This window comes from Diplodia seriata (assembly GCF_021436955.1).
Source record: "Diplodia seriata strain FDS-637 chromosome Unknown scaffold_5, whole genome shotgun sequence".
Classification (NCBI taxonomy): Eukaryota; Fungi; Ascomycota; class Dothideomycetes; order Botryosphaeriales; family Botryosphaeriaceae; genus Diplodia; species Diplodia seriata.
This window is the reverse complement of record NW_027117312.1, coordinates 754,771-768,460: the sequence shown is the minus strand read 5'-3', so window position 1 is coordinate 768,460 and position 13,690 is coordinate 754,771. Positions and strand designations below refer to the sequence as shown.

General features: G+C 57.1%; 4 protein-coding genes across 4 annotated transcripts; 2 read left to right on the top strand and 2 right to left on the bottom strand.

Moving 5' to 3' along the window:
- Positions 1–594: 594 nt before the first annotated feature.
- On the top strand, positions 595–2,646 carry SLS55_005232 (uncharacterized protein; the record flags this gene model as incomplete). The annotated part of the gene is made up of 6 exons (XM_066776682.1): positions 595–677; positions 727–884; positions 1,010–1,910; positions 1,965–2,031; positions 2,093–2,178; positions 2,259–2,646. The coding sequence occupies 6 exons, from the start codon at positions 595–597 to the stop codon at positions 2,644–2,646; spliced, it is 1,683 nt and encodes a 560-aa protein (XP_066632524.1).
- Positions 2,647–4,046: 1,400 nt separating this feature from the next.
- SLS55_005231 (uncharacterized protein) lies at positions 4,047–5,273 on the bottom strand (the record flags this gene model as incomplete). The annotated part of the gene is made up of 4 exons (XM_066776681.1): positions 4,047–4,656; positions 4,707–4,992; positions 5,051–5,076; positions 5,131–5,273. 4 exons carry the CDS (start codon positions 5,271–5,273, stop codon positions 4,047–4,049), a joined length of 1,065 nt encoding a protein of 354 aa, XP_066632523.1.
- A 538-nt stretch (positions 5,274–5,811) lies between these two features.
- On the top strand, positions 5,812–6,663 carry SLS55_005230 (uncharacterized protein; the record flags this gene model as incomplete). The annotated part of the gene is made up of 2 exons (XM_066776680.1): positions 5,812–5,819; positions 6,045–6,663. The coding sequence occupies 2 exons, from the start codon at positions 5,812–5,814 to the stop codon at positions 6,661–6,663; spliced, it is 627 nt and encodes a 208-aa protein (XP_066632522.1).
- Positions 6,664–7,490: 827 nt separating this feature from the next.
- On the bottom strand, positions 7,491–10,229 carry SNF1 (Protein kinase; the record flags this gene model as incomplete). Its single annotated transcript, XM_066776679.1, has 3 exons — positions 7,491–8,908; positions 8,985–9,820; positions 9,874–10,229. The coding sequence occupies 3 exons, from the start codon at positions 10,227–10,229 to the stop codon at positions 7,491–7,493; spliced, it is 2,610 nt and encodes an 869-aa protein (XP_066632521.1).
- Positions 10,230–13,690: the final 3,461 nt, after the last annotated feature.

Here is a 13,690-nt window from a genome sequence, read left to right as displayed (position 1 = left end):
CGGCTCGGATGAGGGTGCGTGTGGGGAAAGGCAAGCCGTTCGTGGAGCCGCACCGGAGAACGCGAGCGGGATGGGCATGTCAGCACAGAAATCATGACGGAGGAAAAGGCCCCCGGATTTGCCAAAGCGGGCAAGCCGGGGCAGCTCCCAACCTACGCGCAATCGGACCGCGCGATGAACCCTGCGGCGGAGCACCCCAGTCCCCCACGATCGTCACTCTCCATTCCCCCGCCTGGACTCCCGGCGCCGCTGTGACTGCCAATGAACGTCGACGTCACCGCGTCGGAGCCCGCCCGCACCATCTTAGCGGCGCAACCATGGCTGTTTCCCTGCCCGCCCGAACGCCGCTCAGAGCTCAGAACCCGGTGTTGACTCTGTTGTCTGCGCCTCTGCTGCCCGAATATAAATCATTCTGATGCCCCGATTTCCCGGGCCTGCGAGCCTTACCACCCCTCCTCACTGCTCCCTTTCTAACACCTCCCAATCTCACTCCGGTAGAGAGGTGGCAACGGCAGCGCTCACAGAGCTTGCTGGTCAACCCAGGAAAAAAAAGTTTTGAGCAACCCAACAACGCCTGGTGCTCAATCGCTCGTCATGGTCTCCGGCTCGCGCTTCTACGGCCTCCGCGGCACCAGCCTCAATGTGGCCGTCGGAGTCATCGCCGGTCTCGATTTCCTGTAAGCCGCCCACTGCCTTTCCGCCAACCTGTACTGACACTTCGCGTAGCCTCTTTGGATACGACCAAGGTGTCATGGGAGGACTGCTCACGCTCGGCTCCTTCCTCAAGACCTTCCCCGAGATCGACGTGAACGCGGGAACGACTACGGCGGAACAAAACCACATTTCAACCATTCAGGGCATCGCGGTAGCATCTTACAATGTTGGTGAGTAGGCGGTACACACTTGGAGAAGACGGCGGCAACTGACGGGTCTGCAGGCTGCTTTTGCGGCGCCGTGGCTTGTATCTGGGTCGGTAACATGATGGGAAGAAGATGGACCATCTTTGTAGGCTCCGCAATCATGGTTGTCGGTGCTGCTCTCCAGTGCTCTGCCTTTGGCCTAGCCCACTTCATCGTCGGCCGCATCATTACTGGAATCGGCAACGGCCTGAACACCTCAACCGTACCGACGTGGCAATCAGAAACGAGCAAAAGTCATCGTCGTGGCCAACTGGTGATGATTGAGGGCGCTCTAATCACGGGAGGAATATGCATTTCTTACTGGCTGGACTTCGGTTTCTCTTACCTCGAGCCGAGCACCATCAGCTGGCGCTTCCCAATCGGCTTCCAGATTTTCTTTGCCCTCGTCATCCTCGTCTTCATCCTCGGCCTTCCCGAGTCTCCGCGTTGGCTTATCCTCAAGGGCCGCGAAGAGGAGGCCCTGGAAGTTCTCTGCGCTCTCAATGACACCAACGAGGACGACCAGTACATCCAAAGCGAGTTCCTCGCCATCAAGGACACCGTCCTCGAGATGGCCAAAGGCAGCTTCTCCGACCTCTTCACCTGCGGCAGAGACCGCCACCTGCACCGTACCGTCCTGGCCTACGTCAACCAGATGTTCCAACAAATTACTGGTATCAACCTCATAACCTATTATGCCGCGAACATTTACGAAAACTACGTGGGCCTCAGCCCGTTCATCTCGCGTATCCTGGCTGCTTGCAATGGCACTGAGTACTTCCTGGTCTCCTGGGTCCCCGTGTTCATCATCGAGAAGTTCGGACGCCGCTCGCTCATGCTGTTCGGTGCCGTCGGTATGTCGCTATCCATGGTCGTTCTCGCAATCGCGAACTCGATCAATGAGGGCAAGAGTGCCGCGGAGCGTAATACCGCCGCTGGTATCGTGGCAGCCGCCTTCCTATTCGTCTTTAACTCGTTCTTCGCTGTCGGTTGGCTTGGCATGACTTGGCTGTGAGTCCTGCTATCAGCTGTCCTAAGAACAACCCTTTACTGACGACTACTCAGATATCCTGCCGAAATCGTGCCTCTTCGCATTCGTGCCCCAGCCAACGCCCTGTCTACCAGTGCCAACGTATGCCTAAACCCTCCTTTCCACAGTCGTCGATGTAGAAGATTTACTGACTTTGATGAAGTGGGCCTTCAACTTCATGGTCGTCATGATCACTCCCGTCGCTTTCTCCTCTATCGGTTACCAGACCTACATCATTTTTGCCGTCATGTAAGTGCCCAGTTCCGTTCCCAGCAAACCCATCCCAAAGCCACAGCGAAAGAAACGACTGCTAACATGAAGATTTCCAGCAACGCCTTCATCGTCCCCGTCACCTACTTCTTCTACCCGGAAACGGCGTACCGCTCACTCGAGGAGATGGACACCATCTTCCACAAGACGACGTCCGTCTTCGACGTCGTGAAAGTGGCGCGCGAACTGCCCCGCCGCTATGGCAAGAACGGCGAGTTGCTCATCAACTACAACGACACCGAGGAGGCTGCCGCGCACGGCGATGAGCGTAGGCGGTCCAGCACGGCTGGCGCCGGCGCTGCTGCTGGCCGTGGTCATGGCAGCGATGCGGGCTTTGGCATCTCGAATGTTGGCGACAAGGTGAGGACGAGGAACGTTGAGAATGTGGATACTCCGAGCAATGGCGGCGGGGAGTCGTCGGTGGATGAGAAGGGGATCTTGAAATGAGTTGTCTCGTTTTTTAATGAATGGGTTGTGGGCAAGGGGGTAAGATAAGAAGACGGTTTGATGTGTTGAAGAGGCGTAGGGACGAAGGAAGGATGATGATGACGACGACGATGATGATACCTTGAGGTCGCTGAGCCTCGATCGTTACTGTTTATTTTTAAATTTACAGGATGGGTTGGTTCTACGGCAGATTCCCCGCATGGTCCTTTTACTTTCTATTCAGTCAGATAGATTTTCATTAATTTATCAGTCACTGAAACATCTCTGTGGTGCCTCATCAAGTAGTCCACAGCCCTGTAATTAACGGAGAGTGATGCACACGTTCGTTTCCCAATTCCCCCTGGCATGTCATACTACGCCATCAGACACCCACCCCCCTTTTTATTACCCCCCCCCCCCCCCCCCCCCCTCCTTCACATCCACTTGCACTGCCTGAAGTGAGTCGAGCCCCCTTCTTCCTCACCACTTCCCCAAAATCCTCTGAAACCCCCTCTGCCTCCCCTCCCTCCTCGCCGCCCCATCCACAACAACAGCATTGACAGCTCCCTCCCCCGGCTGTCGTCCCATTTCCCGCCCAACGACGGAGACGACGCCACCCCTCCCCTCCCGCCTCTCCCTGTCGCTGCTCAGCCGCACGGCGACCCACATGACGCCCGAGGCCAACGCGCTGGCGCACAGGATGCCGACCATGACGAGGTTGCTGCGGCGGTACTTGTGGCGCGGATCGGCGGCGTCGGCGGGCCAGCCGGTGTAGAGGGCGTAGGTGGTGAGGATGGAGCCGAGGTTGCCCAGCCCGGAGACGAGCGCCGACGCGGCCGCCACGCCCACCTCGCCGTGGCGCGGCTGGAAGATCTCGTTCGTCCACGCCATCGTCAGCGGCACCGTCGGGCCGAGGCCGAAGCCGACCCTGTGGGGTTGGGTTAGCCGGGATCGACGTGAGTGGTGCTGATTCATTCGTGGGTTGGGTGGGTTGGGGGGAGGGGCGGGGGGATGTGCCTGCATGAACGGGCGTTGGACAGGGTAGCGGGAATTTTTTGGTCTTGGTGATGTGCAGCAGGGATGGGGGATGGTGATGATGCGGGGATGCGGGGAGGAGTTTGTGAGGGGGCGGAGCGGTGGAGCGGGGGCGCGGAGAGAGCAAAGATGTGCATCATGTGGCGATATGCAGCGTGGGGCGGAGGGTGGCCTTACATAAGAAGTCCGCCATAACGGGCCCACGGGTATGGATGGGCGGGTGCGAAAGTAGTGACGAGAAGCCCGGCAATCTGGATCAGCACCGCGACTGCGAAGAAGGGAGCGCGATAGTAGTGGAATCGATCGGACAGAGGCGTGACGAGGAGGATGGCGATGAGGTCCGCCTGCTCGAGGTTAACCTGGCATCACCACGATGGCGAGAGCCACTAGACGGGGAAACTCACAATCCAGATTGGCGCCGTCAATAGCGACAAATTGACGCCACTCAGGCTAGGGTTGATGCCCTTGATGATGACACTGGCATAAAGCTGAGTACCAATGCCAACACCAACGACGCCGAAGTACATGATAGTCAGCGGCCAAAGACGCCAGTCAACGAAAACGTGCCAAAGGTCATTGAGCGTCCAGGCTTTGTTGTGGTAGACTCTCCTCAGATCCCGGTAGTGGAACATGGCATCCTCGCCCTCCAGGGCTGGTTTACTCTCGGGGATCCACTTCTTCCAGCCGGTCCGGTCTCTGACCTCGCCTGGGGGAAGTGGCCGGTCCGGCAGCCACCAAAGTAAGGAGATGCCGACGACGATAGTAATGAGGCCGTAGACGAGGAACATCCATTGAAAGCCAACCAGGCCGCGCTCACCGTCCATTTCTTGGAATCCGGCAGAAACGAGGCCAACAACGGCGGCAGAGAGCTGGGCAGCCGTGTAGTAGCGTCCAATTCGCTTGCCAGTCCGAGAGGGCGGGTAGAATAGCGTGAGGTAGTAGGACATTCCCGGCCACATGCCGGCAATGACAATTCCAAGCAGTAGTCGCAAGAGACTGGAGAGGATTAGGACGAGCACGGGCAACGCTGGTTGAGAGAGACGTACTAAAAGCTCCACTCGGACTTGACAGCAGCCATGCATGCTCCAATGATGCCGACACCAACGACGATCCTGCTCATCCAAATGTGCGGGCTGAGCTTTGACATGATCAGATTGGAGGGAAGATCGAAAATGACATAGCAAACGTAGAACAACGCCAGGCCAGTGGAGACCTCTTTGGCGGTCAAGTGCATTTGCGACGCGAGGTCGTGGCCGACGTCGCTGTTCATCGTCTGGGCAAGGCCGACATTGGAACGGATGGCGGAACAGAGGAAGTAAAGGACCCAGAATGCTGCGCTCGAGCGTCAGTGAGGGCAGTTCCTGAAAAGATGGATAGCGTCTTTAATTACCGGGCAAAATGCGACGGTCCAGCTTTCTGGTGGAGAAGTGTCAGCACCCAGGCAAAGTGGCTCGAGAGGCAGACACTCACTCGTATACGCGCTCGATGCGGTCCACTTCATAGCGTTCGGGTTCCGAACCAAGTTCGACGTCCTCTTGAAAGCCCTCTTGCTTACCCACGGGCCCCGCACAACCTGGGGTGACATCCCCGGGGTGGATTTTGTCTCCAGCCATGATGGACTGCTGAAGCGGGACGAAAGCACAGTCAAAAAGGCGAGGCAGAAAAGACGAGGGAAGTGAGGGATGGCAGTGTCACATGGCGGCGATACGGGTGGAAAAAGTGATTGACGCTAACTCCGAAGTCGGAAAGAAGCTGTGCCAACTCCATGAGGCAAAAGGCGAGTGTGCCTGCGATGCGGTTCTTGGAAGGTCCCCACTTGATCTGATTTGTTGAGCCGCCGATAGCCCATGTGGGACCCCGGCCATCGCCCTGTCCAGCTTCGCGACTGACGGCTGTCTGCCCATGCCAGAAGCCGTCGCGGTGGTTCTGACAGCAACACGACTGGTGACAATCGTGGGGCGACGCGGTGTAGCGGAGAGGAGAGTCGAGGGATGGCGGGCCCGATCTCCGCCGGCGACGTGCAGCTCCCTCGCTTGGGCCGTGCGTCGAGAGCTTTCAGCGCGTCATAGCTTCGCCTTCGCCAGCAAAACTACCTTTTCCCAATCTCGTCCGCCCAACAATTGGATCACATCTCGGATTGCCGCACCCAGCATGCTTCTGTTGCGCTCTTCGCGGCCAATTGCCCGCGCCTTCGCCCAGCCATGGCGCTGCGCCCGAGCTGTCTCCACGCTTCCCAATAACCCCCACGTTGTAAGTCTACACATGCTTTTCCCAAACCAAGCCATTGTCCTCCAGCTAACGACATCCCCTCTACAGTACGTCCACACCGATCCAATAACCTCGACGCACACCCTCACCCTCACGCCGACGACGCCGCCCGTCAGGTCCCTCGCGCTCGGCACCACATCCGCCGTGCCGCCCACCCCCAACAGCTTCCGCGAGAACCCGGCCTTCCAAGGCATCCTGCAGTCGGTGCTGGCGGCGCACGCGGTGCACGACCCGGCCGTGCAGTCGCAAGCGGCCGCCTACGCGTCGCAAGCGGGCAGCATGCTGGGCGGGGGCGGGGTCGTCTTTCCCTCGAACCACCCGTCCCAGCAACACAACAGCAGCGCCAAACAGGCCGGAAAGAGATCGCGTCCCTCATCCGGCCCGGCGAGCGTCGGCAAAGCCGCGTCCCACTCCTCGTCCACGGGCGGCGCCGGCGGCGCGAGCGCGCAAGGGGGCAGCGGCGGCGCGGGCCGCGGCGGCTGGGTGCACGTCAGCGACCAGCGCAACCCGCCCGACTACGGCCGCATCGCCTGGCCCGAGGACATGTTCGGCAGCGTCGAGGTCGACGGCCGCGGCCAGTTCGTTGCCGGTAACGGCAACTACCAGGAGAGCGGCACGTACCGCATGTGCACCAACGAAGGCTTCCTGGGACTGAGCCCGTACTTGCGGGAGAAGGTCGTCGAGAGGTTGCAGGTGCTGGAGGCGCAGGAGAGGGCGAAGGAGGAGGAGAATTAACTACGCGGGATGGATGATGGGCCCACGAGCGTGGAGGCGCGATTGTGGGAAACAAAAAATTTAATGTGATATATACGTATTGTCTGTACAAAATGATACCCCACTCAACGGCTCAAATCCTCTATTCACTACGTTTGGATTTACCACTTTAAGACACGCTTTGACAAGCCCACAGCCTTGCTTTCTACAATGAACGCTATTGTGGGCGCGGCCCACGGCTGCAAGGATATCCAGAGTATGGCCTTCGGCTTTAGATGAGAAACGGTGTTGCCAGGCAGTATGGGTTACTGACCCACTCTGCATACCTATTTACCGTGTATCGGTTGCGTGGTTGGTTTGGATTTTGCGGCACTGATCTTGAGCGCTATCGGCAGGTGCTCCCCGACGGCGCGTTGAACAGTCATCACCTGTGTAAAGGTAGCATCCTGCTTACATGGGTAATTGATTTACGCGTAGACAAAAATAATTAAGAACTAATCATACAATGCTATGAAATCTTATCAAATTGTCAGTAAGACATGTGAAGCTTTCCGTAGGACAGAAATACAGTCACGCAATGTATCAAACCAGGTGGAAGTAAAGAATAAACGAAGTCAGAGAAGCCCCAAAATCCCTTCCCTCCTGCCACTTCCTTTCCGTCATGGGATAACAAATTCTTTCCTAAGTGAACCAGTCTTTCCTAGCCATCTAACCCATCGTAGCGGATGACCCACAGCGCCTAATAGGATGCTGCCGGTGATGAACATGCTCTTATATCGGCAATTTCGCCCGGAATATCCGTAATCATACACAACAGGTACCAGTGTGCGGCGAGCGCATACCAGTGACTAGTCGTTCGTCTGCGCAAGCTGGATAATGAGCCTGCTTGCGACATCCAAGAAGGGAAACGGGCTGGTTGCTCTCTTCTCTTCACTCGCTCTCCCAGCCCCGATGACTTCGAGGCGTTGCCTTATCTCCGGCTTCTCAACAGGCTCGCTGTTCTCTCCCTCGCTAGCTGCAGCAGGCATCTCCTCGCCATCTGCAAGCTTCCGCCACTCTTCCTGCCCATCCTTGCTCTGAAGGCGGATCTCCCGGATGATATGTGGTACCAGGCGCTCGTATCCTGCGCACTTGAAGTCTACAAGGAAGAAGCCCGGTTCAATGTTATACAGTTGAATGGTGAGATACACGTAGCATGCATCATCCGCATCAGGCCAGCGGGCAGTTTCGCCAGCGACTGAAGCTGCCGCTGATGTTCCCCGGCTGCTGCTCTGAGGAATCGAGCCAGAGTGCGAGTGTTCGTCGTGATGGATAGAGGGTGAAGTGAGACTGGAGCTGCGGCTGCGTATCTGGGGATGGTCGTGGAGATCGACACGTGATGAATGCGTGGACGACGGATGATTCAAGCCCGGCGGAAACATGCCTTCCTTGCGGAAACGTGCGTTGATGACCCAGGGATCCTCTGGGATGCCGTAGCCGAAGTCGTTCCATGGCCCATGGGATTTGCGTGCGCGACCACGTTCACGAGAACCTTCGGCTCGCGCTTGTCCATTGGCGCCACCCATCTCATCTGCGACATCAAGCTCGGAGCTTGAGTCTATGACCCCACCCTCCTGCAACCGCTGAGCTAGAGAATCTGTGGAGCCATCCGGTGAACCTGATCTGCTACGACCGGGAGATTCATCACTACTGCTGTTCCCACCACCGGGCCGTCTCATTGTTGGGGCTTCCCAGTCCGCGCCCATAGCGCGCAATGCCTTGTAGATTGCAAGCATCGCCTCGGCCGGCTGGTTCCTGCTCCGAATACCGAACTGCCACTTGATCGGCTTGTTTTTCTTCTTCTGGACTTCATTGATAGGAGTCATCGCCTCGGGACGCATCCCGGACCGCTCCATGTCCGCGCGAGACCGCGCATGTGGCTTGAGACGTCTTGCGGTAGCAGCCTTCTCTTGCGCGGATATTTGGTTGGGCGACCCGACGCGCTCTGGGGAGGCATTCGGCTTTGGATGGCCCTTCATGTACGCGCGGTGGAAGTCGGGAAGGCTACTCGGAAGAATGGCAATTGTACTAACGGGGCTGCGGTGCTCGTTTATGCTCGTGGCATTGCTCGCGTTCGATCCGTGTCGCTGTCTCTCGGTGTTTGTAGAACCCTGCGGCACCGGTCCTCCAAGCTGGTGATTCATGGGTGATCCGATGGCTCTAGGGTCGTAGTTTGGCGGCGATGTGGCGAGGAATGGTTGCAAGCTCTTTTCCTGTGATAGCAGAGCTACGGAAATCGAATTAGATCAACGTCAAAAGCCACAAAAGGCAGCAAGCTGGCACGAGAGATTGTAATAACTTACGGTTTGTCTTCATGATTTGATTCTCGCGGACAATGAGATACGCATCCTTGATTGCGCTTGGTTCATCTCTCGCCAAAGCGTCCTGAACGTCTTCTTTTGCGTAACCCATTGTCTTCCCAAGCTTTCCGACTACCGTCTCGTGCAGTTGCTGAACCACAGGTGCAGGACGGGCAGGACCCAATTTGTCCGGGTCAATGGCCTTGGTGGGATCAACACCGGTATCAAAGAACTCCTCGGCGGGCAGCTGCAGGTACGGCGCCAGGTCCTTATTGAACCACGGGTCTTGCCTAATCTCAGTAATGGTGATGCGGTGCACCGGATTGACGACGAGCATTTTCTTGATCAAACGGACGGCTCCGGAGGACAGGTAGTTCGGGATCGTGTAGCTGCCTTGGGCGATTTTCTTGAACAGAGACGGGATATAGTCGTCATCGAAGGGCAGCCTGCCCACGAGCAAAACATAGAGAATCACGCCACAACTCCACACATCGACCTCGGGGCCAGCGTATAGCTTTCCCGAAATAACCTCGGGCGCCGCATAGTTCGGGCTGCCACAGCTGGTCTTTAGGAAATTGCCGTCGGTCATGATGTTGCTGAGACCAAAATCCGCAATCTTGACGTTAAGATTCTCGTCGAGCAGAAGGTTCTCAGGCTTGAGATCACGGTGGACGATTTTGTGCCGATGGCAGTACTCGACGGCGCATACTATCTGCTGGAAGAACTTGCGGGCCTTTTCTTCGCTCATTTTGCCGTGCGCAACAATGTGGTCGAAGAGCTCGATTCCGGCGTACTCGAGCACCATGATAATCTCGCTCGGAGTTGTAATGACGGTGTAGCTATATCCGGGATAAGTCATCGACGGCAGAATGGGGTCGCGATCGGCACTCACAGCTTGATGATGTGCGGGTGTCTGAGCAGCTGCAGATACTGGATCTCTCGTTCAATCCTTCCGGCCATGTCGCGCGTAATCAACTTCTTGCGCGCGATGATTTTGAGCGCAACCTTCTGTCCGCTGACAACGTGGACAGCCAGCTTGACCTTGCCAAACGAACCCTCGCCCAAAGTCTTGACGATCTGGTACTGGCCCAGACGCTGGTTGACCTTGGTTATGGAAGCACTGTCAGAGCGACCCGGGGGGCGCGGAGCATGCGGGGCATCGGATGGTCGCTGGTTGTTGGAGCTGCGGCGCGCGGTGGGGGTGGATATGGACAGCGAGAGGTCCTCGTCCTCGAAGGCGGAGCTCATGGCGGGCATATTGGCAACAGGTGGCAGGGCCACGGCCAGGCGTGAAGCCTACCGATAGAGCGCAGAGGCGAGAGTGCTGTCGAAGGTGGGTGTTAGCACGTCGGAGCTCAGCCGGGGCAATTGTGGGGTTGGGGTAATCATACACGCTTGTCGCAGGCAGGGGAGGTAGAGGAAGCGGCGTCGCGACTTGGTCGTGCGATAGGCAGCCGGGAGCGCAGTCGCACTTGGTCGGGCGTCGTACAGCAGCGCTGGTGGGCTGGGCCGGGGGGCCTGAAATCAGCACTGCAGCGGGCGCGCGCAGCAGAGGGGCAGGCTCGTTGAGGAGGGTCGATGGCGGGGGCGGGTGGTGATGCAGGTGCAGGCGTTTCTCAGGGCACGAGTAGGGTAGGGCTACAGCGCTGGGAACGAAAGAGCGGCAAAGACGGGCGCATGAAGGCAGAGCTGGTATGACGTTGCGCACCCGGACGCCGTGCGAGAGGGGCGGCGGTCGGGGTGGCTCTCGCCGGCGGCTTACGGAGGAAGTGACGAGGGCAAGGGTGCGGTCTTGTAGGTGCGTGAATGCGGTTGCAGCGGCTGGGCGGGAGTCCTGTCTTGGTCGTGCAAGATGTGGAGGCGAGGGGCAGGAAGATCGCCCACACGCGCTGCCAGAGCCTGATGATATGTCATTCACCGCGCCGCCAGCCTGCACGCAATGCCACCACTCGCGCACGAGTGTCTCTGCTGCCCTTGCGCGCCCCAAGCCCGTCTGCTGCGTCTGCAAGCCGCTGAGCAGCTCTCCGCATCCAGCGGGCGGCGTCTCAGAGCACCTGCATCTTATCAGCGCCGCACAGACTGACTCGTGGGCGCCGTGGAGCGCCGCTGCGTCGGTTCGCGATGATGGTTTGGCGGCCGCCGATCTTGCCTGGAGGCCGGCGACGATAGAATGATCGTGCACTCACGAACATGGCCTGCCGGCCACTCGCTCGCCCGGCCGAGCTCGCGCGGCTCTGCAGCAGCGCCGTCCCCCTCGTCGCTGACGCCAGCGCTATGACGCGCCGTGCAGGCCGTGGCATTCCCAGCTTGGAAACTCCAATATATCTCGCTCTGCGCCGCTCCCATCGCTGCCGCGCCGACAGCACCCCTCTGCACCGGACCATCTGATTCTGGCCAGCGGCTCCACTTGGGTACAGCACACACTTAAATCCTCCGCTGTGCGTGCGCCCCACCGCCCCCGTTTGCCGCTCCTTGTCTTACGCCGCCTCCGCCCGTGGCCCGCTCCCTTGTTGCGCCATCTTCCGGTTTGCCCGTGCCAGGCACAGTCGCAGGGTAGACGTCGCATATGCAAGGCAATCAGGGGGCTAGATCTCCAGCAATGGCCTCCATTTCTGGAAGAGGAAAGCCACGGCAACAGATTCGGGCCACGTTGCCCACAGCTTTGGTGCTAGAAAGTGCGAGAGCGCTTCTCGCCGAGTCCAGACCACTACGGTGCGTAAGCTCGGCCAACCCACCAGGACAACGGACCGTGCACGCAGGTAGAGAGCAAAACCTCCTATTAACCTGCTCCAATTCCAAGAGGCTGCTCGCCTTCTTGTTGCAAGATCTCTGACGTGCGTGGGATGTGACGGAGTTTGCGCAAATGAGAGAGACCCAAGCCCCAACACAATATGGACCGGGAAATGAGCAGTTGGAGCAAATGTCCAAACGTAAACAGGAGATTTCTGAGGCCTCCTACGAGGGTAGTTGATGCAAATGTCCGGACGTAGATAAGCTTCATGACTGTACATGTGCTGCTAAAGATAGGATTTAGCTATATACGTAAGCAGGATGCAACATTTCTGCGGGCTTAGTCTTTCTGCAACCCGCTGTGGTAGCTGAGAAGAAGGTCCTGCTGACAGGCATAGTGAGGTACAATCTGTGGAGTATGGAGCTCATCACCTCGCTTCTCTGGAAGATTCCCATGAAGGTGGCGCATGTGATTGTGGCAAAGGTCTATAGGATGAAAGCTGTCTCGTTACCCCAATGCACAGTTCGAACTTCGCCAAAGCTCGCTGGACTTGGGCTCAAAGTCACAGCAGTATTCAAAGGACTCTGCTCCCCTCTGGCATCTCCCGCGAGAAACACTGCACCTTCCGCAGTCAGTGGTTGAACCGGATCTTTGGACATGACTTCAAATCTCAGAATGACGCAAACATTGCACACATATACTTCAATCGTTCCCGCGGATGTAAAGGGCTTCATAGCCTAGGTGAAGCGTTGACCGAGGGGGTTCAGCTGTAGAGCCACTGTCTTCAACATTAATGCTTTTCTGGAACTAGGCTGTGTGGTTATAGTATTGTAGGAGGATGTCAAATGTCTGGTGAACTCTAGGTTAGGAAATCTTAGTTATATCCACTATCGCTGACGCGAATAATAGCAAGGTGTCAGGTAGGGACACTCACCCCAGCAAGATTACAGACCAGGATTGTCGCATTGCGCCGTTTCCAGTATTTTCGGCTTCTGTTATGCGAGAGTCGCTTTACTCTAGTAGTTCTAGAGTGTATGTCCATTGTGAGGTGTGAATAGAGAAACACTAGGATAACGACATTGTTGAATATTAGACACAAAGATAAGGCAAATATGTCCTGCATGTGGCTCTTGGCCGTTAGTCAGGCCGTTGCGGTTGAAATAGCTTTGAGAGAGCGCTAGTCTACCAAGGTTAGCTGTGGGCCATAATTGGTGGAGATGCTTCCAGCATCAGCTACGCGGTTTCGAAGATACTTTTAGATGCCATGCCTTCGAGCGGAGATCTCCTGAGTAGCTGTCTTGCAAAGTTTCGTGTGTACAAAACGATTCCACGAACAGGTTTTGAAGAAAAATCAAAGAAATATCTGCGCTCTCGAAAAAGAAACCCACCATACATGCCACCAATATGCTCATTAAAACGCCACTTATGCAAATGATCGGATATTATTGAAGCATATGATATGTCCCGAAAAGTAGCTATAGCAATGGCACGGAGCAATTTGCACTGCTGACTCCTTCACTCACTTGGGTTTCCCAACCCGCACACGCTTCTTGGCAGCATCGGTAAAGAAGACCAACCACCGTGGACTAGCGCCTCGAGGATAGCAATAGCGAATAACTCCGGATTTTCCGGGTGACCTGGCTTGTGGAACAGCACGAAGGGAAGACGCAAATGGCAAAGCTTGGGTGCTGCGAAAAGGCAACTTGGCGGAGACGGCATCATAGACAGGGCTCGTATACGTTACCTTGCAGCCAAAAATGCCGCTGCACAGTGAAGCTGCCAATCGCCAGTCGGAGGTCCCAAAAATGGACGGACAACGGCAGCCGTCCTGCAGCAAGGTGCAGAGTGCATGAGCTGATGCTTTTTCGCCTAGCAGCGCTTCAACGCCTTCTGCAGGCGCGCCCAATAGACGGACAGGTGAGTGCCTCTACACATGTGAAAGCTCTCTCGGGAATGTTGAGAGCGCGGGCCAGGCCGT